The sequence below is a fragment of the Miniopterus schreibersii genome, assembly GCF_964146895.1.
Source record: "Miniopterus schreibersii genome assembly, chromosome: 3".
Classification (NCBI taxonomy): Eukaryota; Metazoa; Chordata; class Mammalia; order Chiroptera; family Miniopteridae; genus Miniopterus; species Miniopterus schreibersii.
This window is the reverse complement of record NC_138103.1, coordinates 3,906,185-3,933,828: the sequence shown is the minus strand read 5'-3', so window position 1 is coordinate 3,933,828 and position 27,644 is coordinate 3,906,185. Positions and strand designations below refer to the sequence as shown.

Here is a 27,644-nt window from a genome sequence, read left to right as displayed (position 1 = left end):
GGTGGGCATACGGGCCACTCTGCCCTCCTCACTGATCTCCCTGTCCCTGTCCACCAGATTGGGCTGTTTATCAGCTATGACAACGCCACCAAGCAGTTGGACACAGTCTACGACATCACACCCAGACTGGCCCAGGCGTTCCTGGAGAGGATCGGCTCCTCGGCCTTTGACATGCGGAACACCTCCACCATCCACAGGCAAGGCCCAACATACCACCCGAGCGGCAGGTCCCTCTGAGGGGCAAGGGATCCGGGGAGGGGAGGGGAATGGCTAGTCCGTGAATAGTCTCTGTGCGTTTGAAGGGAGTGTTCCCCAAAGAGATCTCCCTAGGGAGGTCCTGAGAGGGGAGGGAACAGGTGCTTTCTGAGCATCTCCTGTGTGCCAGGCATTTCATGCAACTTTATCAAGTGCTGAGGTTTAAATATTCAGCACCCTGTCCATTCCAAGGCAAATGTATAATTACCATTATATATTCGGGAATTATACGTTGCGCCGAGTATTGGAAATAGTTCTTGGGTTCCCATATTTGTGAGCCCCTTTTTATCTGGACTCTCGGGTGAGTTATCTACACCCCTAGGTGAGATCAGCTCTAGAATTTAGTGATTGTAACGGGAACCCCCAGGAACCTTTTCCAGCAGGGGGAGGGGCAGGAGGTGTGACCCCAGAGGGTTGAATATCGGGGGATGGGGTGTGCAGTGGGGAGGGAACTCCCAGGGCCTTATTGTCACAATGCTTAAGGTATTACCTTAAAGTTTGTTTTTTGTTTTTTTAAAAAAGATCTTTATTTATTTATTTATTTATTTATTTATTATTTATTTATTTATTTATTTAAAATATATCTTTATTGATTTCAGAAAGAGGAAAGGAGAGGGAGAGAGAGAGCTTAGAAACATCAATGATGAGAGAGTCATTGACTGAGCCCGCAACCCGGGCATGTGCCCTGACCGGGAATCGAACCCTGATTGCCTGGATCCTAGGTCCACGCTTAACCACTGAGCCACGCCCGGCCAGGCTTAAATATCTTTATTGATTTCAGAGAGAGGAAGGGAGAGGGAGAGAGAGAGAGAAACATCAGTGATGAGAGAGTCATTGATTGGCTGCCTCCTGCACGCTCCTGACTGGGGATCGAGCCCACAACCCGGGCATGTGCCCTGACCGGGAATTGAATCCCGATCTCCTGGATCCTAGGCTGATGCTCAACCACTGAGCCATTCTCGGCCGGGCTTACCTTAAAGTTTTTCAGACTCACTTGTAGAGAATGTTCTTATATAAAACTGTTACCCCGCGTTCCTCCATCCCTAGGAATTTTCACCCATTAGCATGGGTCCCGTATTTCTATAGTTACACAAAGAATAGCTTAGTGGGACCTGGAGCCAGAGTTCCTGGGTTTGATCCTGGCTCTGCAACTCCTAAGTTGTGTGATTTTGGCAGTGTTACTGCTCTTTTCTGCCTCCCTTTCCCCATCTATGAAATGGGAGACAACAGCCTGCCTACCTCACTAAGGTCCTTGCAAGGATCACACACACCGGACACACAGTTAATGCTCAAGAAACATCAGTTATTCTTAACGTGCTTATTCATACTCAGTCTTCGCTCCCCCAAGTCATCTTTCTCATTAGACACAATTTCAGACGCTTCCCTGACCTGGTTGCTGCCCTGTGGACACGTCTGAGCATGTCAGCGTCCTTGAGCGGGCGGCCCAGCCGTGCCAGGCCGAGGAGCTATCACACTAATGCCGGGAGCATCGTTAGCGAGCGTGCTCAGAATCCGCCAGGAGGCATGCGAGTCATTCCCCTGCTGCTTCTCGCTCGGCCCTCACTCATCACATTTATTACGACGGGATCTGATGAGCAAAGCAAACCTCCCCTTTAGCAAAGGCTCACGGGGCCGCCCGCCCTGCACGCCTTGCAGAGAACTTGAGCAACTTGCTGGAGACCCCGTGGAGCCGGGCTTCACACGCCAGTGGCCTGAAGCTATGCTCTTAACCACTGCGTATAGTGCTCCCAGCTGACCAGGGTTCAAATCCCACTTCTGCCCCTACTCTCTTCTGTCTCCTGTCTTTTTCTTTCCTTTCGAAGTTCATTATCATCTGGGAGGGTAGGTTGTAAAGCACCCTGGAAATGAATCTGCGCCCCAGAGAATCCCTCTGTGGACAGCACCTTATATCCAGGTTGAAAATGGGGCGTTTTCTGTGGCTAACTCGGCACCATGCTTCTCTCATGCCCCTTACCGCCCAGGAGGAGACATGCCATAGTCGGATGGCTCTAGCTTTAAGTCCCAGCTCCACCACTTGTCCTGAGCAAGTCGCTTGCCCGTCAGTGCGCCCTGTGCAAGCGCCCCTTGTCCTCCCACACAGGCTGGGGCTGCTCATCTGTTTCTACGGAGACCTGGAGCTGCTGGACGCCGCCATGGCCCAAGTCCTCCTTCACCAGATGATCAAGTGCAGCCGGCTCAGGGGATTCCAGGCTGGCGTGCAGAAGGTGCAGACGGGATGCACAGCCCTGGGCCTTGGCCTCAGTTTTTCTAGCCAGAGAAATGGGGAGTCTTGCCCGAGCTTTGAGAGAAACACGTAAGGTTAATCGGATCCAGCCAGAGTAGAGGGTATCTCAAACACGTGAGCTTAAAACAGGAGGGAGCACACAAGACAGTGTAGGAAAGCTTGGTTAGATAAACATTCTGTCAGAGAGGCCACCTCAGACTTAAGATGCAGGAGGCCAGCTGGGGATCTGAGTCCACAGGTCCGAGTGGGGCCCGAGACTCTGCGTTTCTTCCTTCTTTTCTTTCTAGTCCTCACCTGAGGATATTTTTTCCATTGCTTTTCAGAGAGAGTGTAAGGGAGAGAGAGAGAGAGAGAGAGACACTGGTGTGAGAGAGAGACATCGATTGGTTGCCTCCCACATGCACCCCAACCGGGGTCAGGGATCAGGGATGATCCTGCAACTGAGGTAAGTGCCCTTGGCTGGAATCGAGCCGGGGCCCTTCCGTCGTGGGCCACTGCTCTAACCACTGAGCGAAACTGGCTAGGGTGACTCTGCGTTTCTAACAAGCTTCAGGTTCTGCGGCTGCTGCTGGCCAAGGACCACGCGTGGAGAAGCTCTGATCTGTCCACCGCCTCACGGCACAGGTGTGGGAGCCGAGAGCCCAGAGCTAGGGAAGGAGACCAGCTGAACTGGGAGAACCGGGCGCTGGGACGGCTATTCTCTCACTTCCCTCTGCTGCCCCCCAGTGTCCGTTTCAGGACTGCCTGGAACACTGGGTACACACATGTAAAGCGAATACATACGTTGTTCATACAAATTCAGGTGTTCATACAGGAGCCCTGCTTGCTTTTTTTCTTTTGCGCAGAGGTTATGTTACAAGAGGTAACATGGAAGCAGTTGGGAAACAATCGACTATAGCTGGACAGACATATAATAAAATAATTGTTGGGTTTTTTTTTTATATATATATCTTTATTGATTTCAGAGAGAGGAAAGGAGAGGGAGAGAGAGAGATAGAAACATCGATGATGGGAGAGTCATTGATCGGCTGCCTCCTCCACGCCCCCAACTGGGGATGGAGCCCACAACCCGCGCATGTGCCCTGACTGGGAATCAAACCCCCATCACCTGGATCCTAGGTCGACGCTCAATCGCTGAGCCACGCCCGGCCGGGCTAATGATTGTTAAGGTGATCACAGAGCGTGAAAATTTGTAAGAAATCATTTTCAGTGAAAAATACAAAAAAGTGCACTTTTGTTCATATTATGATTACGTAAAGACCATGCACCATAGTTTATTGATAAAGTACATATTTATAAAGGCATGAGAGGTTCTAGGAGTCTATACATGCCGTTACCAATCGTGGTTATTTGTATGAGGCAGGATTCTCAGGAGACTTTTACTTTTTGTTACTGTTGAGAATTACTTTTATATAGATTGTATAAAATAGATAATATAGATTATCATAAAAACCCCTGGATATTTCATGGAAGGAAAACAGCCATATATACAGTTGTAGAGTTCACGGTCACAAAAGGAAAGCAGATGCTAGAGAGTGGTGGCGTTATGGGTGAAGCTGACAAAATTTCCTCTGCCTTAGGAACAAATTAATATTTAAATAAAGCACAGCCCTAGCCAGTTTGGCTCAGTAGCTGGAGCGTCGGCCAGCAGACTGAAGGGTCCCGGGTTTGATCCCGGCCAAGGGCACGTACCTGGGTTGCAAGCTCCATCCCTGGCCCCGGTCAGGTGGGTGCAGGAGGCAACCAATCGATGTCTCTCTCACATCCATGTTTTTCTCTCTACTCTCTTCTCTCCCTTCCACTCTCTCTGAAAAGCAATGGAAAAAATATCCTCAGGTGAGGATTTAAAAGAAACAAATAAAGCACAAAGTCAACTGCGGCATATTAAGGTCAAGGCCAGAGGAGGCGGGGCTCTCCCTGGGGTGACTCATTCTCTGGGCAAGGCCGGGTCCCTCTCCCGTGGGTGAGGCGGGTGGGGTGGGGGGTGGAGTCAGAGGGAGCCCCTGTCCTGCTGGCTGTCCATCCCATCCTGGCCTGCTCCTCTGCTAGCTCAAAGCTGACCTCCTGGACATTGCCACGGAGAACCAGACCCTGAACGAGACCCTGGGCTCTTTGTCGGACGCGGTCGTGGGCTTGACCCACAGGCAGCTGGAGTCCCTCTCCCCCGAGGCTGTGCGCGGCGCCATCTCCACCCTCAACCAGGTGTCAGGCTGGGCCAAGAGCCAGGCCATCATCTTGTCCGCCAAATACTTGGCGCATGAGAAGGTGAGTGGGAGTTCTGGACCCCTTTTCAGGGCCCGGCCCCGGGCCAGCCCCGCGCACGCAGCGAACAGTGCCGAGGAGGCCTCCTGGGTCCACATCCTTGATCTCCCACTTACCAGCTGCACCTTTGCTGCCTCGGACAATTGGCTTGACTTCTCTTTGCCGCAGTTTCCCCATTTGTAAGTTAGGATGGGTGCCCTGCCGTCTGTTCCGTAGGTGGCTGCTCGGATTATGTAGTCAGGACACAGGAAGAGGCTGGAAGAGCACGTGACCTGGAGGGTGAGCTCAGTGAGCGTGAGCGCCCGTTGAGTTTTGGGCAAAGCGTGGGATTCGCCCCGGGACTCTCTTGCTAGTGGTCGAGGCGGCTAACACATCCCTCAGCCTGGGATCAGAGATAATGCTATTTTATTCCAGCCTCAGGCTGCCCAGAGGAAACTGTCCCCACAGAAGGTCCTGTTCAGAGGGAGTTAAGCAAGTGGGCTCTGAAGCCAGACGCCCTTGGTTCAGTCCCAGCTCTGTCTCCTGCATGTGGCCCTGGCGATACCAGGGAGCATGTATCTGGTTTATGCTCCTGCTGCTCCCGGTGGGAAATGGGCCTTTTTCTTGGGGTATTAGTCTCTCTGTGCTGGGCCCAGTGGAAAGGGCTCCAGAACCCTGAGCCCTGAGCCCTGAACGTTTTGGGTCCTGCTCTTTTAGGTCACACTCATAGCCACTTCCCAGGAAGCAAAGTGGCTCCTTAGGATTGGGTTGGGACCAATTCCAATACGACAACAAACATTTATTAAGTGCTCACCGTGTGCCAGGCTCTGTTCTAAGTGAGTTAATTATTTAAACCTACGACCAACCCTATGAGATCAATAGTGTTACAACTTTCATTCCCCAGGTCACTCATGTGAGACATGGAGCATATGAGGGAATTGGTGAAGCCACACAAAAGGGACACAGTTGGGACTGAACCCAGGGCATCTGACTTCAGAGCCTGCTTGCTCAGCTCCCACGCTGACCACCTCATCTTGGCTCCATGGCCACTGCCCAGCCCGTCCTCACCTTCCGACTCAGGCCAAGGCCAGCCCACGCATCTGGTCCCTCCTAGCCTTGCGGTGACTTTAGTTTGAAGGCTTGGCAGCCCTTCCCTGCTTTGACTGGGGCCACCTGGGTTGACCTGCCCGTTTCTCTGTGAATTGATGTTAGCTGAGGGAGACTGTCTCGTTTCTCCCAGCCCTGGACCAAGTGGCTCATCTCTTTCCTAGTAGCCAGCTCTTCCTACAAGGTGACTTTTACCAAGAAGCTAAGAGTTGGAAAGGTCTTGCCTTCTTTGGGGACAGCGAGGCTATCATTCTATAGAGCATAACTAAAGGAAGCCACTCAGCCGTCTTTCTATAGAACCAAGGACTGTTCCTGTTTGTATGGAAAGCCACCCAGCATCTTCACTCTGAAGGAGTAGGAGGAGACACCCATCGTTTCTGATCGGGTGCCAGCTACAGTCAGAGTTGTCATAAAATATCAGACTCGTATCCCAAAACATATCTTTATTTCAGCTCCGGGTTTCTGCACGGAGATAAATGAATCAGGGGCTTTGCTATGTCAGGTGCTTGCCAGGTGACGTAAGAGAACCATGGGTGGCCTCAGGCATTGTGAGAGGGGCCAGGGCTGGGTAGACAGGGCCCCGGGCCTACCTGAGGGGCACCTGCTGCTCAGGTCTTGCCCATTGTTGCAGTGTGGGCCCATATTGCCTGATGTTCAGATTTTTTAAAAAGCCAGAGACTCAAATCTGGATTTTTATGGGAATTCCCCATATTTTAAATGTTGTCAACTAGTTCAAATTGAAAACACACAAAAAATGTGGTGCATGGGCCACTGCTTTCCCGTATTTGTGCTGTGGTCTCAGGCAGCAAAGCACGCTCCCCTCCCCCCAGGAGCCATTACGCTCCTGTTTTTTGATATTTAACGGTCTCTCCTGTTAGAGGAAGGGGGGCCTGGGAGGGCAGCACACCCTGGTACACCTGGCGGCCACCCTGATACCCGGCCCGCAGTGGGTCCTGACAAATGCCGTGAGGTGAAAGACAGAGCAGAGCCTCGATTCTCATGGCTGGTCCTTGCCCAGGTGCTGTCCTGGCACAGTGTCAGCCAGATGGGCGTGCTGCTGGCCGGGGTGGGCACCCAGGCCTTCCACAGCATGGACCCTGGGGACCTGGCACAGCTCCTGAGAAGCCCCGGCTCCCTGCACCTGTCCGAGCTGTCGCCCACCCAGCAGCAAGGCATCCTCAGCAAGGTGAGGGGGGTCCAGTCCTCGGCCACAGGCTCTCTGGGGTTTGGGGAGCAAGTGGTGGGGACACAGCCTGGGGGCGGGGGTTGGCTCAGTCTTTGTGAGGGTGGTTCTGAGCCTGGAGAGCACCTTCCTCTGACACCTGCCTTCCCTCTCTCCCAGAGAGAGCCCTTGGTCAGGTTATATTTCTTCCCAGACACCCTCTCCCTAGCAATTCAAACCTGGAAGACTTTTCTTAAATTAGGTTTCTTAATATAGTAACATTTTAAAAGTTTGTTTTCCAATCTAAAAATGAGTTCTGAAGCCCCTGGAGTGCTTCCGAAGCCCCTTCCGTGGTTCAGCCTCACGAGCTCCTCTCCCTCGCTCGGCAGTGGGTCTCTGGGGCATTCTCTTCTCTCAGACTTGCCTTTTCCAAGGGCAAAATCTTTCAAGAAACCAAATACAAGAGGTTTGGCCCGAAACGTCAGCACCTTGCAGGCAGCAGTGGCACATATGGCGAAACTAAAGAGCACAAGCTTTGAAATAAGACAGACTTGGGCTTAAATCTCACTTATCACCAATTACTCGTTACACCTCGGTGTTCTTAGCTATAGAATGGGGGCAATGAATAGGTTTGCTGAGCAGATCTGATGGATTTTGTGCCTGGGAAGCACTTGACACAGTGCCCGGCCCTTTCCCAGAGCTGGGCACCTGCCATGCTGCTGCTGGCGGGCGTCTGCTCCCCTGTGGCTGTCGGTGAGCGTCTTCCTGCCGCTGGCTGTTGGTGAGCGTCTTCTCGCTTTGGCAGATGACTGAAGCAGGAGGTACCGCCGCGGGTGTTGTGGAAATACAAGGGGCTCTCTTTAAGGAAGTGTCTCTCTTCGATTTAAGGAGGGAACCTGGACTCAACTCTACTGCCCTAAAGGAGAAGGAGCTCCGGAGGAGTCAGGTATGACCTCTGAGGGTCCCCGTGCCAGCTCCGAGGTGTGCGTGGGGGGCCCCACACCAACAAGGATGTCACTGACACTAGCCCGGAGGTCCTACAATTCAACTCAATTCTGCCACCACCTGCCTGGAGGGAGCGTCAGATCCCACGGGTTAAGGGGCTCAGTCCCAGTCGCTAGCCCAGGTTGTCACTTGTGCTTCTGACCAATAGACGGGAGGCTCTGATGACACCCTCCTTGAGTTTGGTGAGTTTGCTGGAGCGGCTCACAGAACTTCGAGAAACATTTTACTCACCAGATCACTGGATTATTAGGAAAGAGTGTAACTCAGGAGCAGCCAATGGGAGAGATGCTCAGGGCAAGGTGTGGGGAAGGGGCTCGGAGCGCCCGTGTCCTCTCCGGGTGCCACTCTCCCCACATCCCCATGTGTGCACCAGCCCCAAAGCTCTCAGAACCCTGTCCTTTGGGTTTCTATGGGGCTTCATCACACAGGCACGATTGATGAACTCGTTGGCCAAGGGTGATTGATTGAACTTCCAGGCCCCTCCCCTCCCTGGAGATCAGGGGTTGGGCCTGAAAGTTCCCACCTTCCAGTCATGTAGTTGGCTTCACTGGCCCATCCTGCCTGTTCATCCATCTCGCCTGCTTTTGCTTGCTGGGATGCCACATGTCCAGGAACTGCCAGGTGGGCAAGGACATCGGGGCTTCAGAGGGTCCTCGCCTGGGTAGCCTCCTCACAAAGCCTAGGAAGTACACTGAGCTCCCAGCAGCGAGCTCCCCATTCACCTCCCGAGCACGAGCACGGGGCGTGCCTGGCTGCCGGAGCATGGGCTCTGCACGTGCTCTGCTGCCGGTTCAAGTCCCAGCTCTGCCACGTAGCAACTGTATGGTCCTGGGCCGGCGACGGCCTGGTGAGCCTCTGTTTTCCCATTTGTAAAGTGGGATCGTGTTGTGCCTTCCCCATAGGGCTTCACGGTGCCGGGCACACCGCGCGCTCACCAAGGTGAGCGAGTGCTCCACCGAGGATGCCGTGTTCTCTCCCCCCAGGCCCTGTTCCTCTATGAGCTCCTGTCCAAGAGCAGCAGGAGGCCCGCCGAGCTGCTGAGGTAGGAGAGCGCAGCTCGCCTGGGGCCGTGGGCGTGTGGGAGCCTGATTTCCCAGCGGGGGGACTTGAACGGTCCCTCCTGCAGCCTGTGTCAGACAGGCGATGCCTTCGCTCTCTCCTGCTTTCCTGCCTTACCCTCCCCGTTCTTCTCGGGCGCCTGTCTTGTTTTCTAGTGCAGGGCAGCTGGTCAAAGGTGTGACGTGCTCCCACATTGATGCCCTGAGCGCCGACTCCTTCCTGGCCCACTTCCAGTCCTTCGAGAGCAGCCTCTCTCTGCTTTCGCCCTATCAGGTACTCTCCTGCTTCTGTTTCTCTTTCCACCCCGGGAGCCGACCCTGCATTGACTGGCATCTTAAGATATGGATGCCGGGATTGTTCTGACGCCAGGGCTGATGTGGGGCCAAATACTGAGCCAGGCTCTGTCCAGTTCCTTCCTTAAATGCCCCCAATACCCCTGTCTTCACAGCCAGAATTTCCACAGATTGGTTACCCATACTCTGATTTGAGCCTTAAAAAACACTTGGAAGGTATCACTGTTGTGCACGTTCATAATTATGTCCCCCAGACCGAAGGCCGTTCTGTCACCCAGCATGCTCATCCTGGCAAGCGGCAGCCAGACCAGAGCACTGCTCTAAGAGTGTTTCCCTTTTCACTGAAAACTTCCTTTTCCGGATGGTTGTGGACATTCTTTCACACTTTGGGAGCGCGGGGCAGCAAGGCTTGAGCAGTTCGTTTGCTGAGGGCCGTCTGCCGTGCGGCGCGGTGCCTGCAGTGAGTGCTGCGCTTCCCTGCACTTCAGAGTTTAAGAGAGTAGATCTCATGTTACATGCTCTTCTCACAGAAACAAAATGAAAGGGCACAGGGACACCGTGGGAGGCGTGGGACCTGCCTGTGACCTTGACTGAGGTCATGGTTTCATGGGCATTTGCATATGTCCAAACTCATCAAACTTTACACATTAAATACAGTGTAGTTCTTTACATACAATTACACCTCAATAAAACTTAAAAATACAGATTGCAGACTTTTTCTTCAAGTAGGTCTGGGTGATACCCTATAGTTTGCATTTCTGACCAATCCCTGGTGAGCTCCATTGAGCTATATGGAAGGATGAGGGAGGTCAGAACTGCTTTGAGGATGACCTATGTGTTTGAGCAGAACAGTCACCCCAACAAATCTCCTTACCTGGACTCTCTTCAGTTCTTAGAAGCAGTTCATTAGAAAAGTTGCCTTTTCTGTTTACATTTTTTTTTTTTGCTGAAAACACATCATTATTATATAAAATAGAAAGAAAGTAAAATTTCCCCTAGAACAGTGGTTCTCACAGGGGGCCACTTGGACATATCTGGAGACGCATTTGGTTGTTACACTCGAGGGAGATGCTCCTGGCATGTGGTGTGTAGAGGCCAGGGCTGCTGAACACCCCAGAATGCAGGTGGCAGCCCCACAGCACGTGGTTCCCTGCCTGCCCCTGCCCAGTGGCAGTAATGTTGAGGCTGAGAGTACCTGTTCTGGGGTAACTACAGGGAGAAGTTGACTCTTGACTTTGAGAGCTTTTTGGTATATATAAACCTATTTACATGTAACTTAAAAAGCACAAATGAGATCATACTGTATAGATTGTTCTGTTTAACTTTACATACAGCACGTGTATATATATATAAAATAGGGCATGGACATTGTTCCATATTAATATATATATAAATCTTCCCCGTGGAAACAAAGTAGCTGTGTAGTATTCTGTTGAATGGACATACCATAATTTACTTAACCAATCCCCTACTGAGGGACATTAAGGTGATATCTTACTTTATTGCAATTATAAACAAAACTGTTGTGAACATTCTCAGACTTAAATTTTTGTGTTCATCTTGCTACTACTTCAGTTCCCTCACACATAAACTGGGCCATAGGGTGCTCTATTAAGTAAGAAAACATATATAAAGTGCTCAGATCGGTGCTTGGCACTGGAAAGCACAATCTTGTTTGCTCTTATTTCACTAAATGCCTAGAACTTTTTTAATCTTTCAGGTTAATTGTTTGGCGTGGAAATACTGGGAGGTTTCCAGGTCCTTTATGCAGCCCTTCCTCTTGGCTGCACTCCCGTAAGTGAACATGGGCCCCCTTTTCTGGCTCAGCAATAAGACTGATGGGACTCACCCAGGCTAAAGTGCTTCTCCCCCTGGGTTTTTGTGAGGAGCCAGAGGCAGAGTGGAGAGTGCCGTGGACAGTGAAGCCCTTGAGAACCAGGACTTAAATTCTGAGCCCACATAGATATTTCAGACCTTTGCTTTTTCTTGTTATTTAAAAGCCAAAACCAAAGTAGCCCAGGCCAGTGAAGCAGGTCCTGCTGGGGCTGGTCTCAAGCTCCAGGGGGAGTCAGGGCTGATGTGAGCTGTGGGGATTTTTACCTGATATGCGTGGGCACCCAGGCCTGGGGAGACATCCTACTTTTAAAATATGGTCTGGATACTGTTTCCCTCTTTCTCCTCTTGCTGTTATTATCCTCATTCATTCAAAAAATATTTATTGAGTGCTTAGTATGTACTAGTTCTTAGTAATAGCTAAATATCCCCTTATAAGAGCTTCCAAACTCATAGGGGGAAAACAGGCAAGCATGAAGCCAATTATAATATTAAGTTGATATTTAGTTGAAAGTGACAGAGTCTTAACTCAAACTGGGTTAGGCAATAAAAGGCAATTGTGGATTCAGGTAACTGGAAAGTCCAGGGATGGATTTCAGGCATGGCTAGATCCAGGGGCTAAACTGATGTCATCTGTCTCTTAGCCCAGCTTTCCTCTGTAGGTTCTCTGTCAGGCAGATTGTTTCTCTGTGGTGGCCCCGGCAGATCCAAGGATACATCTTCCTAGTTTCATATTCGGGTGGAAAAAGGACTTTCTCTCCCATTCTTCTCAATAAGACTTGGGTTTGACTCTCCTTGGCCTACATTGGGCCAGTTTGCTCTCCTTGACCCAATCCCTGGCCTTGGGAGGATGGGTAACTTTGACTGGAGCTGAGAGTAAAATGGCTCCACCCCAGAGCACAAGGATTTAGAGTGAAGGGGTGATTTTCCAAGAAGGCCAGGTGCTGTTACCATGGGAACAGTCAATGGACACTGGGAGCAGAGGAGGGAATGTCTTCTCCCGACTGGAGGGCCAGACGAGACTGAACTAAAGCTGGAAGGATGAGGCAGGGTTAGAGTTCAAGATGGACACTCCCGCAGGGGCACAGGGACGCTCCGTCCAGCAGGGACGAGTGGGGTGAAGAGCTCTGGGGGTGCAGGGCGCACATCACAGAGTGGGCACCAGAGAGCAGGCCAGAGGAGCAAGGGCTGGTCAGGTCGAGGGGGGCCGGTGTGAGGCCCAAGGCGGTTGCCTGTGTTCTGGGCACTGGCCTTGTGACAGAGTGCAGGGCGCTTGCCTGGAAGCAGGGCAGTGGGAGCTTGTTTCTGTAACCTGGGCCTTGGCATGGCTGTCTCCTTCCACTTAACCTCGTCTCAGCTCAAATAGGACGGCCTTTGAAGGGGCTCTCCTGGCTTCCCCACCACCGTTCTCCATCACAGACCCTTTATTTTCTTCCTTACCCTTAGCAGCAGCTGAAATTACTTGTTTTATCCACTGGTTTCAACCCCCCCCCCATTAGAATGAAGCATCCTGAGAGCAGAGCCCCGCCCCTCATGTCTTGTTCATGGTCGTAGCTGGTCTCCAGCACAGTGCATCTGCTGAATGAGTGAGTGAAGAAATGAAATAAATAGGGCGGCGGTGCTGGGAAGGGAGAGGCAAGGAGAGACTTGAGTAATAGTAAGGCCGTAGCAGTGGCATTCGGGATAAAGGGCAAAAGGCGTCTGGGACGGCACAGAGGAAGAGCACGTTGAATTTGGTCTCGAAACAGTCACGTGGCGATGAGCCAGGGCGCACGGGTCTAGAGCAGTCTTTCTCAACCTTTACCTCATTATTGCCTCCCCAAGGAGAGCATTTTACTTTCTCCCTAAGGAGAGCAATGACAAGGAATAATATTGTTGAGTAGGGTTGAGCTTTGGCGGGTCACAAATCATTGTAATAACATTTTCACTCCCCCTCCTGCACTGAACCGGTTTCTCCCCACTCGGGGGCGCTGTTGCGCAGCTGAGATGCACCGTCGAGAGCCTAGGGGCGCTCTGGACTGGAGAGGATGGATTGGGGGTCACTTCTCTTGCTCTCTTCACTCTCTCCTCACTTTCCACTTTAACCCCTTTCCTCTTTGTTCCTTCCTTCGTCTACTTTCTCTTTTCCTTTCCTCACCTCTCTGTGATCAGTCCATCAGTCAGCGCATGTCTATGGAGATACTGTTCTGTGATTAGTGCAGCTAAGGCATAGGAGGGAGCATGATGGGAAGCTTGGTTCCCGTCCATAGAGAGGAGCAGCCTGGGAAGCTTGGTTCCCGTCCATAGAGAGGAGCAGCCTGGGAAGCTTGGTTCCCGTCCATAGAGAGGAGCAGCCTGGGAAGCTTGGTTCCCGTCCATAGGAGAGGAGCATGATGGGAAGTTTGGTTCCCGTCCATAGGAGAGGAGCATGATGGGAAGCTTGGTTCCCGTCCATAGGAGTGGAGCATGATGGGAAGCTTGGTTCCCGTCCATAGAGAGGAGAAGCCTGGGAAGCTTGGTTCCCGTCCATAGGAGAGGAGCATGATGGGAAGTTTGGTTCCCGTCCATAGGAGAGGCGCATGATGGGAAGTTTGGTTCCTGTCCATTGGAGGGGAGCAGCCTGGGAAGCTTGGTTCCCGTCCATAGGAGAGGAGCAGCCTGGGAAGCTTGGTTCCCGTCCATAGGAGAGGAGCATGATGGGAAGCTTGGTTCCCGTCCATAGGAGAGGAGCATGATGGGAAGCTTGGTTCCCGTCCATAGGAGAGGCGCATGATGGGTCGGAGGCTTGTTACCTGCCCAAAGGGGCCACAGCGTCACTGGGAGAACAAACACCTGAAGAACACCCTTGCGATCAGCTCCTGGGCACGCAGGCTCTCATTTCAGGGGCAATCCAGAGCAGCTACTGTCTTCCTCCCCTTGGTCTCCGCATCTCTCTCCAGGGCTCGCTACCTGGCTGCTGTCCCAGCCTCCCGATGTGTGCCTGTTCTGATGAGCTTGGGGAAGATTCAGTTGGACTCCTTGGTTTTAGATCCCCACAAAAAGAATTTGGTCCTCAGGAAAGTGCAGCAGTGCCTGGTAAGGAACCTTTCTGGGTGTCATTTTCACTGATGTCCCTTTCCCTTCAGCTTCTGTGGCCATCCTGGGGAGCCCTTGGGATCTGGCTGATCTCAAGCCTGCTGTGGGTCTCCAAGCTCACTCTGAAGCCGCTTGGTGGGGCAGCCATGGCCACTGGTTCTGGGGACTCTCATTCCGGGGCCCGAATGATGGGAGGCCGCTCTGGGCAACTGGAAAGAGCACAGTACTGAGTCTGGGTTCTAGACCTGCCTCAGCTGGTGATTGGCTTTTGGCTGTGGCAAAGTCACCTTCCCCCCCTGAGTCTGAGTCCCTTGTCTGCAGGATGGGTACAGAGCTCTTCTCTCACAGTTACCAAGGGCGTGTAGTAGGCAAGGTGTTGTTTAGTACCAAGGCCCAGAGGGAAGACCACCGTAGTGTGAACCCGGCCTTGCCACTAGCTGGCAGTTTCTTTATCTTTAAAAAGGGATGGTATTAGCACTTACCTCTTACAGTTACTTTGAAGATGAATGATGGACTGAGACCTGCAAACACTTAGAATGGTCCTGGCACATAGTAAGACTCCGTAAATGCCAGCTCTTCTTGTCATGTCGAGGAGAGCTTTGAAACTTTCAAGGGATACACAACCTTGGAGGTGCTGCTTTTATCATTTATGTACTATTGTTATATGGGTGTTGAACTCTGGGGTCTCCTCAGAGCAACGACAGAAGTGACAGCCCCCATTTACCTGGCGCCACCATGTGCCAGGCTTCCGTCCATACTCGCTCCCTGTGGGGTCTCCCTCCCCAGAGGCAAAATCAGGTCTTCCTGGGGTGAGATCAGGCCCCGTGGTATCTTTACTAGTCCATGGTAGGGCAGGCGATACAGATTTCAGATTTTTTACGAGGCTTGGGGACAGGAAGTGTTTTTAAGGGATCACAGATCTTGAGCCCTGCTGGGCCCTCTCATGAGCTCCACTTGTCGGTTTCAGAACAACTCCATTGCCGACGAGTACACTGTAGACATCGTGGGGAACCTGCTCTGCCACTTGCCAGCGGCTGTCATCCAGCACGGAGTGTCCCCCAGGGCCTGGGCCACTGCCCTGCACGGCCTCAGAGACTGCCCAGACCTTAGCCCCGAGCAGAAGGCTGCAGTGAGGCTCAGGCTCCTGGAGCAGCACGGGTGAGGAGGGGGGGCTCAGCTCCAGGTGGGCACCCAGCTGTGCTGGCCAAGGGGCACCCAGCCCTGGCCCTCCTGCCCTCGAAACAGAGTCTCTAGCTCAGGATGAGGGCAGACGCTTAGGCTTATTCTGCAAGTGTGACCTTTCTTCTTTGGGCCTCAGATTCCCTGTAAAATGAGGACAGTGGTAGCTGCTCTTCAGGCCCCACATGGTTGTCTCCATATGTCTCGGCACACGGAAAGGGAAAGCGTTTTGAAAAGACAGCACTTTACATATGCAAGGAGGTAGTAGTATCATTGTCGATATGAAATAATAGTAATGCCGATGATGGTATAAATAATCGAGGCCTCGTCGGCTCTGGGTGAGTGAGTGCCCTGGGGAAATGGAACTGTTCTTTCCCGTGGAGAACGTTCTGAAGCTTGGTCAGATAGTTGAGCAGGGCATAGCTTTCAGTCAATGGTTAGACAGCAAATGTTTTTAGAGAAATCACTGTATCCCAGGCACTGTACCACTATATAGACTTTAAGAGCATGGAGTTGGAAGCCAAGACTCCTTGGGTTAAAATTTTGTTTCTATCTGTGCGACTTGGGAAAAGTTACTTAACTTTTTGCACTTTATTTTTGCATCTGTAGAGTGGGGACAGTAATTGTCCCCATAGGATTGGTGTGACGATTAACTGAGTTAATGCATGCAGAGGACTTAAACAGTGCCTGGCCCATAGGACTGTGTATGTGGCCACTGTCTACTGCTGGAGCCAAAGAGAGAATGGTTAGTGAGACAGGTGTGGTTCCTGTCCCTGTAGAGCTTACGGTCTAGTGAGATTATATATATATACATATGTATATATATATTTTAATATCTTTATTGATTTCAGAGAGAGGAAGGGAGAGGGAGAGAGAGAGAGAAACATCAATGATGAGAGAGTCACCTCCCGCACGCCCCCACTGGGGATCGAGCGGGCAACCCGGGCATGTGCCCCGACTGGGAATTGAATCTCCATCTCCTGAATCCTAGGTCGGTCGATGCTCAATCGCTGAGCCATGCCAGCCGAGCTGGGATAATATTTTTAATCAAAGAGATAAGGGGGAGCTTTTTGGCCAGGGTTGTTTTGCCTGGTCCTAAGAGAGGGGTTGTCACTGCTCACTGGGCAGACCTCCTGTAGAGACGTCACCAAATATGGTGTGAGGACTTCACTGTAGACACTTGTGGTCTCTATAAGAACAACAGGAGATTCTGTATCAGTGCTGTTAGTATCCTGCCAAATTCAAGGGGAAATTTTGTCTTGTAAGAGAGAAGACTCTTACGGTAATTTAAACAGATAGATCATTACTGTTCTATCAAGGAAGGGGAGGAAAGAAATGCTGTGATGTAAATGACAGAAATTTAATTATTCATTTGAAGCTACAAAATGGGACTTTATTGAGTTCAGAAATCAAATGTGATGGAAAACTGCAGGGGTGGACTTTAGGCATGGTGGGATCCAGGAGCTCAAATGATGTCATCAGGAATTCTCCTCCTATCCCTCAGCTCTCTGTTCTTGGGTTTGGCTTTATTATCTCCACTGGTGATAGGAATGGCCTCCAATATCTTTTTTACTACTCCAGAGACCAGAAGAAAGAGAGAGAGAGCTTCTCTAGTAGTTCCATCAAAATTTCTAGGGATGATCCTGATTGGTCGGCCTGCATCCCATGCACATTGGCTTGGCCAGGAATCTGGGAGCATGTGATTGACAGGCCCTCCACACATGAAGACAGTCTCTTTCTGAAAGAAGGAATGCTGTGGGACAAGGACAGCAGCATGGCTTTCCAATTCATTGCTTTCTCTCTCTTCGTAGACTCCCTCAGGACTGGACAGCTGAGACGACGAAGGACTTGGGACCCTTTCTAGTACTTTTCTCAGGAGATGAGTTAAGCTCTGTTGCCATGAAGGTACCCTGGGTTCTGTCGTCGGGAAGGCTGAGGAGTTTGAGGGGAGGAAAGTGTGATCCATTATACCCCCTGGGCTTGCTGCCAGCGTGTTTTCTGGAACTTCCTCCCTGCCCTAAGGGCGCGGGATGCCAAGGCGCAGGAAAAGGGAGTGAGCGGCAGCTGACTAGCCCACGGCCTGCGAGCTGTGATTTTCTCTCTGCTCTTTCTGCACGCATGTGTGTTCCAGGCCTTACATATGCACACACATGACCAGCCTGTGCAAATGACCTGTACTTACATCCTTGAGCATCTGTTGAGTTATTATTGAGGCCGAGCACTGTTTGATAGGAGTCTGTAAAGCAACCGGGTTGGCTGGGCCAGGGATTAGGCTTAGGTGAGAAACCACTAAGGAGGAAGAGAAACCTGAGGCCGTAGGTACTGTTACGGCTGCCACTCCGATTGCACTTTGTGTTTAATTGTTATTTCTTTCTCCATGTTCATCTTCTCTGCCCCACAGTTTCCTGATATCCTTCAACAGACAGCCTCCAAGATGGCCAGGATCTTGCCCCCCAAAGAGTTCCTCTGGGCTGTCTTTGAATCTGTCCGGAACGGCAGTGAGAGGGGCCCCAGCCCCGCTCCCAGCCCTGGTGAGTGTCGGGGTCCCTGAGCCCCTGCCATGAGTCGCTGGCGTCAAGAGGCCTCCTCGGCTAGGGGACTGGATGAAATGTTGGCAAAGCAACATTGTGGTGAGCCTCCTCCACCGGCCAGGGGACCCCGCCTCTGTAAAGGGATTGAAAGCACATCAGCATGTCTGACCCAGGCTAGCAGTTTACAGGCGGACGTGGGAACAGCTTTTCAAAGAGGCTGACTTAACGGGGCCCCAATGGCTGAGCGGCTGCATTTGCAGTGCTGGGGCCAGGCTGGCTGTGTTTGAGCCCCGGGTCTGCCGCTTACTGGCTGTGTGATTTTGGGGAAGCTTTTTAACCTCTCTGTGCCTCAGTGTTCATCCTCTGTAAAACGGGGGCAAGAAAAGTCCCTGCCTGATTAGGTTATTGTGAGGACTAATGGGTTTAAAGCTCTGACATGTTCCCAACAGTGCCTGGCAGGTAGGAAATGCTCAGCAAGTGTTAAGTATTTTTATTACTATTGTGCACCTACTCAGTGCAGACTTGTGCCAGGCAGGGGAGATCAAGTTAATCAGACCCGATAATAACTGTAGTAATCGTGACCGGCAGCCAGTGCTTGCTCTCCTGAGCAGGGCTGTGCGATCAGAACACAACCCCCTCACAGAGCTCGCTTTCAGATGTTTGGGGGGTAACCAGATGGCAAGTTACACAGTAGTATGTTGTGTGATAAGTGCCAAGAAGGGACATAAAGCAAGGGACGGGGTCAGGGAGTACGGGTGGGGGACTGTCATTTGAAAAGGGGCGCTTCAGTGAGAACCCGACATTTGAGTAAAGACCCGAGGGAACGTGGGAGAGGGCCCCGTGGGTACTTGGAGTTTTAGAGTCTTCCGGGCAGAAGGAAGCATGACAGGAGTGGAGACGAAGGGGAAACGAGGGCCAGTGTGGCCGGAGTGGAGTGAGACAGGAGGCCAGCCTCGCGGGGCCTTCGGAAGAAGCCCTAAGGGCCCCGGCTCTCGCCCCGGGGCGGGGTGCCAGCGGGCCTCCAGCAAAGAAGAGTTAGCATCTGGTTTATGCTTATCTCTGGCGATGGTCGCTCGGGCGCTCTCGTCCTTTCCTCTGTCCTGTGAGGGGGCCCTGTCATCCCATTTCCTTGACGAAGGAAACTGAGGTTTAGAGAGATGAAGAGACTTGGCCAAAGTCGCAGCGTTCATAAGGGCCGACTCTTGGATTTGTTCCCAAATGTGGAGGAGCTCACCGCTGTCCTCAGCCTCGCAGCCCAGCTGTGACGTCGCAGCACCCCAGTCTTTCCGCACCCGGAGGGGGCGCTTACCACTGCTCTGTCCCAGCTGTCAGGGGTTTCGGGTGAGGGTTCCTGCTATTCTTACAGTAACCGATGGGTCAGCAGAACCGCTGCTCGGTTTCGTTTTCGTTAATCCGTGTGTGCGCTCATTCATTCAACAAGTACGTGCTGACTGTCCGCTCTGGCCGGGCCTGGGAGCACAGCGGCGGTGGGGGCCACCCCTCCGGCACTGCTCCTGTCCCGCCAGGTCTGTGCTGTCACCGGGCCCTGTTTTCATTGGAAAGTGGGGATTGGGCATTAGGAGGGATGGGTCTCTGTCTTCTCCAAGGGGGTTAGGACAACGATGTTTGAGGACCTTGCATGGTGCTCTTGACCTGGTCCAGTTTCACCCCTTTATTGGAGTCCAGTGAATTTGCGTTGAAGGTGCAATGAGAAGGGAGCGGCCACAGGGCTTGGGAAATGCCCTGGGCTAGGGTGGTGCTGGTGACACTTATTAGCCTCAGGGGGTCCAGAATTGCTCTTAAGACAAGGAGCCTTGGGTTTTCTCCCTAGTTGGGCACGTCTGGGCCATGAAGACAATATCTCATTTCCAGATTGAGGGTCGGTAGCTGGTTTGACCAGGTAAGTTTCAAGTTATTCAAAGACCAAAATGGGTCAGTTTTTCCTGTTGCAAAAAAAAGCAACATTTCTCCTCTCTCCTGGGACAGGAAGGCCACAGTCCCCTCTGTGATTTTTATGGAGGGCAAATCACCCTCCCTTCCCACTTTCAGGAGCAACCCTTTCTCATGATTCTGCAACTCTTAGCTCTGGGTTTCAAACTCAAATGTGTGTGTGTGGGGGGAGGTGGCAGGTGGCGTAAATAATAAAAAGTATGCATTGAGTGTTTGTGGTCTACCTGACACTAGTGCTTTATATATGACAACACGGTTAGTCCTCACAAAAATCTGACAAGGGAATTTCCTCCTCATTTCATAGTTGAGGAAGCTGAGGGACAGAGTGGCTAAGTGGCTTTGGATTTGAATTTGCAGCCGGAATCTTCACCACCGGCTCCTGCTGCCCTCAAGGCAGTTTGCCGCCCGGCTGTGATGCTGCAGAGCTCCTACTGGGTGCACGTGGCTGAGTGAGAAGTGGCAGAGTGGGGTTCACACTGGTCCCTGCGTCCCCTGGGTGCACGTGGCTGAGCGAGAAATGGCAGAGTGGGGTTCACACTGGTCCCTGCGTCCCCTGGGTGCACGTGGCTGAGCGAGAAATGGCAGAGTGGGGTTCACACTGGTCCCTGCGTCCCCTGGGTGCATGTGGCAGAGTGAGAAATGGCAGAGTGGGGTTCACACCGGTCCCTGCGTCCCCTGGGTGCATGTGGCTGAGCGAGAAATGGCAGAGTGGGGTTCACACTGGTCCCTGCGTCCCTGCCGCCGGTTCCCACGCTGCACTGCCCCTCGGGAATAAAGCCGACAGGGGCGCATGTTACTCATCTCAGGAAAGACAGACTGGCATTTCCTGAGTTGGTGCCCGAGTCTCCCCACTTTCAGGTTGCCATGGAGTCGAGGCTCCCTCTTCCGACGACATCGTCAAGCTGGCCGAGGCCAACGCCTGCTGGGCGCCCCGGGACCTGCTCTGCATGGAGGAAGGCGCCTTCCTCAGGGGCGTGGGGCTGCTGGGCGCCGTCAGGGGCTTCGGGCGGCCTCAGCTGGCGGCCCTCAAGGAGAAGGCCGTCCAGGTAGGGCCCGGAGGGGGGAGCGGCTGACATAACGCGGAGAACCCCGCGCGCTGGGCGCGCAGCTCCCCGGGCTCTCGGTGCGGTTCCTCGGTGGTTTCCCTGCCTGAGGTTTCCAGCCTCCCGCCCGGCCTGGGCCCCGCGGGCCCCGTTCTGCGGCGCCTGGCGCGTGGACCCGCGTTTGTGGCCAGTGCGCCTTGCGTTCCCCCACCCGAGAGCCGCGGGCAGCAGCTTCGCTCAGGAGCTGTTCAGATCCGTCTGGAAGCGGAGCAGTAAGGAGCAAAAAGCGGACGGGAGAAGTTGCCATTTTCATTAAGGTCTCTTGGGGCGGCTTGTTTCAGCCGTTAGCATAGCTGTGGAATGGATAGCCACCCTGGTGGGCTACGATGTTAAATTCCCTAAAATTATATTTATAACTACTTTTTATAGGTAATCCAAATTTATTATAGAAAAGTCAGAAATAGTCAAGAAGATCAGTCGTAACCTTTCTCCCAGAGATAAGCGCTGTTAATATTTTGGAATACCCACCTGAAGCTCACTAGATTTCTGTGTCTGTGTGTGAAATACATTTATATATTTCATACCAAAAAATAGCATCACACTCACCTACTATTCAACAACTTCGGCCCACACACAACAGTATACAAGGCATATTTTCATATCAGAAATATAAATCTATGTCAGTATTTTAAATAGCTGTATAGTATTTTATTTTATGACTGGTTCTTATTTATTTAGCTAATTGGTAGACTTTTAGATTGTTTATATTTTTTAACACCCCCAGGTCCATATTTGCAAATGTTTCTTTGGGTACTGTCTCATTATTTACTTAGGTTAAATCCCCAGAGGTAGAATTTCTGGGTCAAAGAGTATAAATACTTTAAAAGCTTTCATTACCTATAGCCAAATTCCCTTCTCAAAAGCCTGTACCAATTTATATTCTCAGCATCAACAAATGAGGGTATCCTTTGTCCCCACATCTCTCCAGCATCATAAATGATCATTCTTTCTACTCCTTATCAGTATCATCAGCCAACATGGTATTCTTTGATTGTTGTTAATATACATTTAAAAAAATTATGACCAAGACTGAACTTTCCCCATATGTTTATTTCTTCTTTTGTGAATTTTCTCTTCATGCCTTTTGTCTATTTTTAAAAACAAATATAATCATTTTTTTTCTTATTGATTTACGAAAGAACTTTATATATTAAAGAGATTTACTCCATGTTTTAAACACTGTCAGTAATGGTCAGTTTAATGTGGCTTTCTTCCATATGAAGGTCTGGGACATGCCTTCTTCCTGGAGAGAACACCACATTGTCTCCCTGGGCCGCATTGCTCTGGCTCTTAATGAAAGTGAGCTGGAGCAGCTGGATCTCAGTTCCATCGACACCGTGGCTTCCCTAAGCCAGCAGTCAGAATGGACCCCAGAACAGGTAGGTAGATGTTGCTGAAATTTTAAAGATTTTTTAAAATGGATTTTTAGAGAGAGAGGAAAGGAAAGGGAGAGAGAGAAAAAACATTAATGTGAGAGCGAGACATCAACTGGTTGCCTCCTGCACACACCTTATTGGGGATTAGCCTACAACCTGGGCTTGTGCCCTGACCAGGAATCGAACTGGCAACCTTCTGGTGCATGGGATGACACCCAACATACTGAGCCACACTGGCCAGGGCTGCATCTTTCAAATATTCCATCATCACTTTCATTTTGAGTCTGTTTCTACTGAGTAATTTTTCTCCTAATTATGAGCCATGTTTTCTTATTTGCAAGCCTAATCATTTTGACTGGCTGATGGGCATTGTGAATTTTATATTTTTGAGTGCTTGATTTAATTATATTCCTTTGAAGAGTATTGGGTTTTGCCCTGGCATACATTTAAATTACCTTCAGATCAGTTTGACTTGGGGGGTTTCCTTTTGAGCTTGATTAGGGCAAGCGTAGAGTGACCTTTATTCTGTGGTTGATTTATTCCCATGACTGAGAATACTGCCTAGTAATGGTCTATGTATTTCAAGACCTCTCTCCTCAGGCTGGTGGGAATGTGGACTCTTTCTCACTCCATATGAGCCCCGGGAATTGTTCAGCCCACTACTTTCTGATGCCTCTGTCTGATATTTATGTGGAGTTTTGCTTCCTGCCTGTGTAGATTAGTACTCAGCCAGCCTCGAGAAGGCCTCCCTGCAGATCTCTGGAGTGAGCTCTGTCTGTGCAGCATTTTCCTCTCCAGTACTTCCCCACCAATTATAGGTTCCCTGACCTCTCCAACTTGGACCATGTGTCCTCCACTAAGCTGGACCACTGGCCTGGTTTGGGTTCCCTTCCCTGCTCCATGGCCTGGAAACGGCCTCTGGGCAGTGCACCAGGGCAATTTTAGGGTTCACCTTATTTGCTTTCCTTTTTTCAGGATTATAGTCCTGCGCTCCTTGTTGTCTAATGTCTGAATACAGCCATTTTACATAATTGTTCAGTTTTATTGTTGTTTTTGTTGGAGGGCGAGCCCTGTCAGTTAATCTTTCAAGTGCTGAAGAAGAAGTTCTCTCCAGAATTTGTTTCAGTTGGGAGGGAAGTTAATCCACTGTATTGCTGGCAAGGGGAGTCTCGGCTGCTCTGTGTTATCTGCATTCTCAGGCAGCACCCCTCAGCGGTCATCTTTAGCACTAGGCTTACATATTATCTAATTAGCAACCCCACAAAAAACTACCCCTTTCTCATTAGTCTTTGAAAAGTCCCAGCATTGATACCATCACGTGACTGCCTCTTCTGAGCAGTCACTGTGGTCAGGGGCAGGATATGTCGGTTGGCCAGGGAGTGGGGTCCATCTCACCATGTCCATATGAGCTGGGAGTGGGGATGGGTATATGGTGGGCTGCAGAAAGGTCCCCAAAGGTGTCTGCATCCTGATCCATAGAACCTGTGAATGTGTTATCTTCTGTGGCAAAAGGGACTTTGCAGATGTGATACATTTAAGGACCTGAGATGGGGAGTTATCCTGGATTGTCCAGCGAGCCCGATGTAATCACAGGGTCCTTCTAAGAGGTGGCAGGAGGACCACAGATACAGAGGTGATGTGATGATGGACTCAGAGGGACACAGAGAGATCTGAAGGGGCTGTGCTGCTGGTTTTGAGGTTGGGCTATGAGTCAAGGAGTATGGACAACTTCTAGAAGCCAGAAAAGGCAAGAAATGAGTTCTCCCTAGAGCCTCCGGGAAGAACACACCCTGCTGGCCCATTTTAAGACTTAAGGCCTCAGGAACTGTAAGAGAACAAGTGTGTGGTGTTAACCCACTAAATTTGTGGTAATTTGTTAGAGCAGCAAGAGGAAGTAAATACCAAGTGGTTTGCCAAAGGCATGGTGTCAGCAAAGGAAGGGAGAGTGGACACTGGGCAGGCAAACCAATGCCTGTCCCCCATCTCAGGAACTTTGTAGTCAGGACCTCATGCCACGTAACTCTGAGTGGCACCATTCAAGTAGGACACAGTGTAAACCGTGTCCCCTGGAGTTGGGCAACGTGGTCCTGGCCACGAGGATGAAATGAGCTGATACACATGAAGCACTCTGAATGATGCCCTAGACCCAGCAGTCTGAGGCTCCTTCCACTCTGGCATTCTGTAGCCTGGGCTCTGTGACTCTAAATTGCTTTTGACTGGTTTGAGAAGTGCCACACACACCACACTTTCGCTATTAAAACCCTTCTAGTTACAGTCAGGGAGAAAGCAGAAAAATATACCCAACTTGGAAGCTAGTCTCTCTTTCCTTTTGCACCAATTTTAACTTGGCAATTTTAACATGGGTGGCAGTGAGATTTGCCGGTACGTTTGAGGAAAACGTGGAAACCTAACATTTGCATGCATCGTTTGCACTCAGTTCCTCAACATTAGCTCCCAATCAAACCCTCAAGTGCGTGCTTCTAGGTTGAACTACACGAACAGAGTTCAGCTTAAAAACCAGCATGAGGAAGAAGAAGCTATCCTAGAAGCTGGCGGGATGAACAGAGGTGGAAACTTACAGCTGCTCACTTTTCAGTGGTTGTTATCACTTAAAGGTTCGCACCCATGGCCTTGGAACCGTCACCGATGCACTGGTCCCGTCTTTCCAGTAACTATGTTTTGGCTCAACACCCGGCAGGCCGAGCTTGCATTTTCCAGGCTCCAGTGGCAAGGACAACTTAATGCCGCATCTTCAAAGTAATTTTATTCGAACTGTATTTCTGCACTTCCGTTTTAGAACGGGCCTGCCCCGTAGCTGGGGGAGCGCGAACCAACTGGGAAACCTGAGTGTGAAGGGTTAATAGAAGAGTTTATCCCCATCTTCTCTCCAACCCCGACATCTTCATGGCCAAGAGGACAGGCTCTGGGGTCTGGGTTTTAACTCTGGGACTATTACTTACTAGCTGGGTAACCTTGGCTTAGTTACTTAATCTCCTTGCCTCAGTTTCCTCACCTGTGGAATAGGGGTACTGCTCACACTTCAAAGGGCAGGCGTGATGATTAGACGAGGTGCTATGTGTGAGGTGCTGGCACACAGGAAGCGTTCGCTATTACTAGTTATTATTCTGGATGCATATAAATGCCAGGCGAGGACATTGAAGTCTGTGTGGTGTCACTGAGGTCCCCCTACAGAACCTGGGAGCTGAGTAGTCACCGAGGGCAACGTCCTGTGGGAACACGGGAAACCTCCCGAGCCAGCCCCCCACCTGGAGGCAGCGATCCGATGCCATTTCAAAGGGGTGCATGTTGCCCACAACTTCTGCAGATCACACGCTCGGCTGCTCGTTCATTCCTCGTTCATAAAGAACGTACCGACTCTCTACTATGTGCCAGGCATTGTGCCAGGTGCTGGGGATACCGTAGTGAACTAGCTGGATGTGGCGTGTGTCTTTGGGGATTCAGACAAAAACGTGTGATACAGACAAAAAAGTGAGCAATCAAGGTGAAAAATGTAAAAAATTGTGATAAGTTAGAAGCATATAATAGACAAGGTGCTCATGGAACTAGTGGGGAAAGGCGTACTGAGATGGGGGAATCCAGGCAGTCTTCTCTGAAGAGATAGCATTTAAACAGACCAGAGAAATGGGAAAGCAACGGCCACATGAAAACTGGAATTCCACTGCTACATATCACAATTTTTTTTTTTTTTTTAACAAATCACAATTGTGGCAAACACTTTCTCTCAACACTGTAAGGATCCTCATGGTGTGATGGGGATGGACCGATGTTAAAGGAACATGGGGATTCACTGTGTCCCTGCGATCCTCACTCCCATCCAAGAGATGTTCATCCTTGGCTGTCTCCTCTCCATCTCTGCCTTGTGAGCTCTTGTCCTCTTGTAATATTTGCACCTGCCCCCACGAGCACTGAGGGCACCAGGCTTTATTGTACAGCTCATCTCCAATGGATCGACCTGGATCCTTGTTCAGGTTGTGGGTAGATCAAATATATCGGGGCCCATTTAGTTACAAATGGAAGAAAACCAAACTCAAAGGAATTTATTGATTCCCATAACTGAAAAGCTCATAGGCAGAGTTCAGGAATGGCTGGATCCAGGGGCTTCAACACTGTTGTTAGGACTCTGTCTCCCACCATTTGACCCAGCCTTCCTTTGGGTTGGCAGGCTCTTTCCATATGGTGAATTCTAGTAGATTCAGGTGTTTCTCCTTCCCATGTCTAGTCCAGAGTAAAGAAAGCTCTTCTCTCCTAATTATTCCAGCTAGGGTCCTGGTAGGTTCTGACTGGATCACTTCCCCAATCTAGAACCACTTACTGCAGCCAGGCTGCAAGATGACTTGACTGGTCAGGACCAGGCCATCGAATCACCCCTAGAACTCAGAATACTCTCCAGGAAGGTCATGAACAATGGATGGCCACCATGCTAGAATTTCAGGGACCCTGCACATCAGCTCCCTTACATGAAAGCTCATTGAAGAGATCCCATGTGTTTGAAGAGTGGGGGGCAAACACATTTCTGTAGGACCTTAGAGAAAGAAAAACTCATTCTGGCTGAGATAGTTCATGAAGAAGGTGACATTGGACTTGCACCCCCCAAATAAAAGGATGGTTGAATTTAACAGTGGGAATGAAGGGATGGCACTTCAGATGGAAGGACTGATGTGAGCAAAGGCACAAAAGCAGAAGAGTGTAAGGTTTTGTCAGAAAGTTGTGGAAACAGATGTTGGAAACGTTTGGATCCTGATGCAGAAGAACTTAAATGTCCAAGCTGTCTGAAGGTCATGAGGGACTGAGGCGATGAGCCAGCAGACACAATACAGGACCCCGTTCCTTTAATGTTGCTGAAGGCCACAAGAGCCTCACTGCCTACTGACACCTCTGCAGATCAGAGCACAGACCCAGCGTGGTAGCCTGCGTGCAGTGGGGCAATGGTTTGGAAGGGGGACTGTGTCCAGGAGTGGGGTGGGGGACCCATCAGGAGGCTGCTGAGTTGTCCCCTCAGGCCTCTTGGTCATCCCTGGATACTCCATCTCCTCTCCTTCCTCATTTTTATAGGCTAAATCCATCCTGCAAGGATTCCTGGAGGATTCGGGCTATCGCATCCAGGATCTGAAGAGCTTCCACTTAGTAGGACTTGGTGCAATGCTGTGTGCCATGAATGCCACCGAAATCTCACTTATAAAGATCTCAGAATTCAGGTAATCGAAACACTAAGTGGGCAAAATGTCGAACG

At 50.9% G+C, this 27,644-nt stretch overlaps 1 protein-coding gene across 1 annotated transcript in view; it reads left to right on the top strand.

Moving 5' to 3' along the window:
* OTOA (otoancorin) overlaps positions 1–27,644 on the top strand; it is a gene marked incomplete at both ends in the record, with an annotated part of 118,253 nt that overhangs the window by 19,289 nt on the left and 71,320 nt on the right. The window contains 15 exons of the mRNA XM_081131695.1: positions 58–197; positions 2,357–2,480; positions 4,550–4,765; positions 6,867–7,034; positions 7,816–7,956; positions 8,999–9,057; positions 9,230–9,347; positions 11,088–11,161; positions 14,119–14,254; positions 15,222–15,412; positions 17,245–17,338; positions 17,835–17,964; positions 20,773–20,960; positions 22,241–22,396; positions 27,467–27,609. Coding sequence (XP_080987821.1) covers positions 58–197; positions 2,357–2,480; positions 4,550–4,765; positions 6,867–7,034; positions 7,816–7,956; positions 8,999–9,057; positions 9,230–9,347; positions 11,088–11,161; positions 14,119–14,254; positions 15,222–15,412; positions 17,245–17,338; positions 17,835–17,964; positions 20,773–20,960; positions 22,241–22,396; positions 27,467–27,609 — 2,078 coding nt within the window. The remainder of the gene's footprint in view (positions 1–57; positions 198–2,356; positions 2,481–4,549; positions 4,766–6,866; positions 7,035–7,815; positions 7,957–8,998; positions 9,058–9,229; positions 9,348–11,087; positions 11,162–14,118; positions 14,255–15,221; positions 15,413–17,244; positions 17,339–17,834; positions 17,965–20,772; positions 20,961–22,240; positions 22,397–27,466; positions 27,610–27,644) is intronic.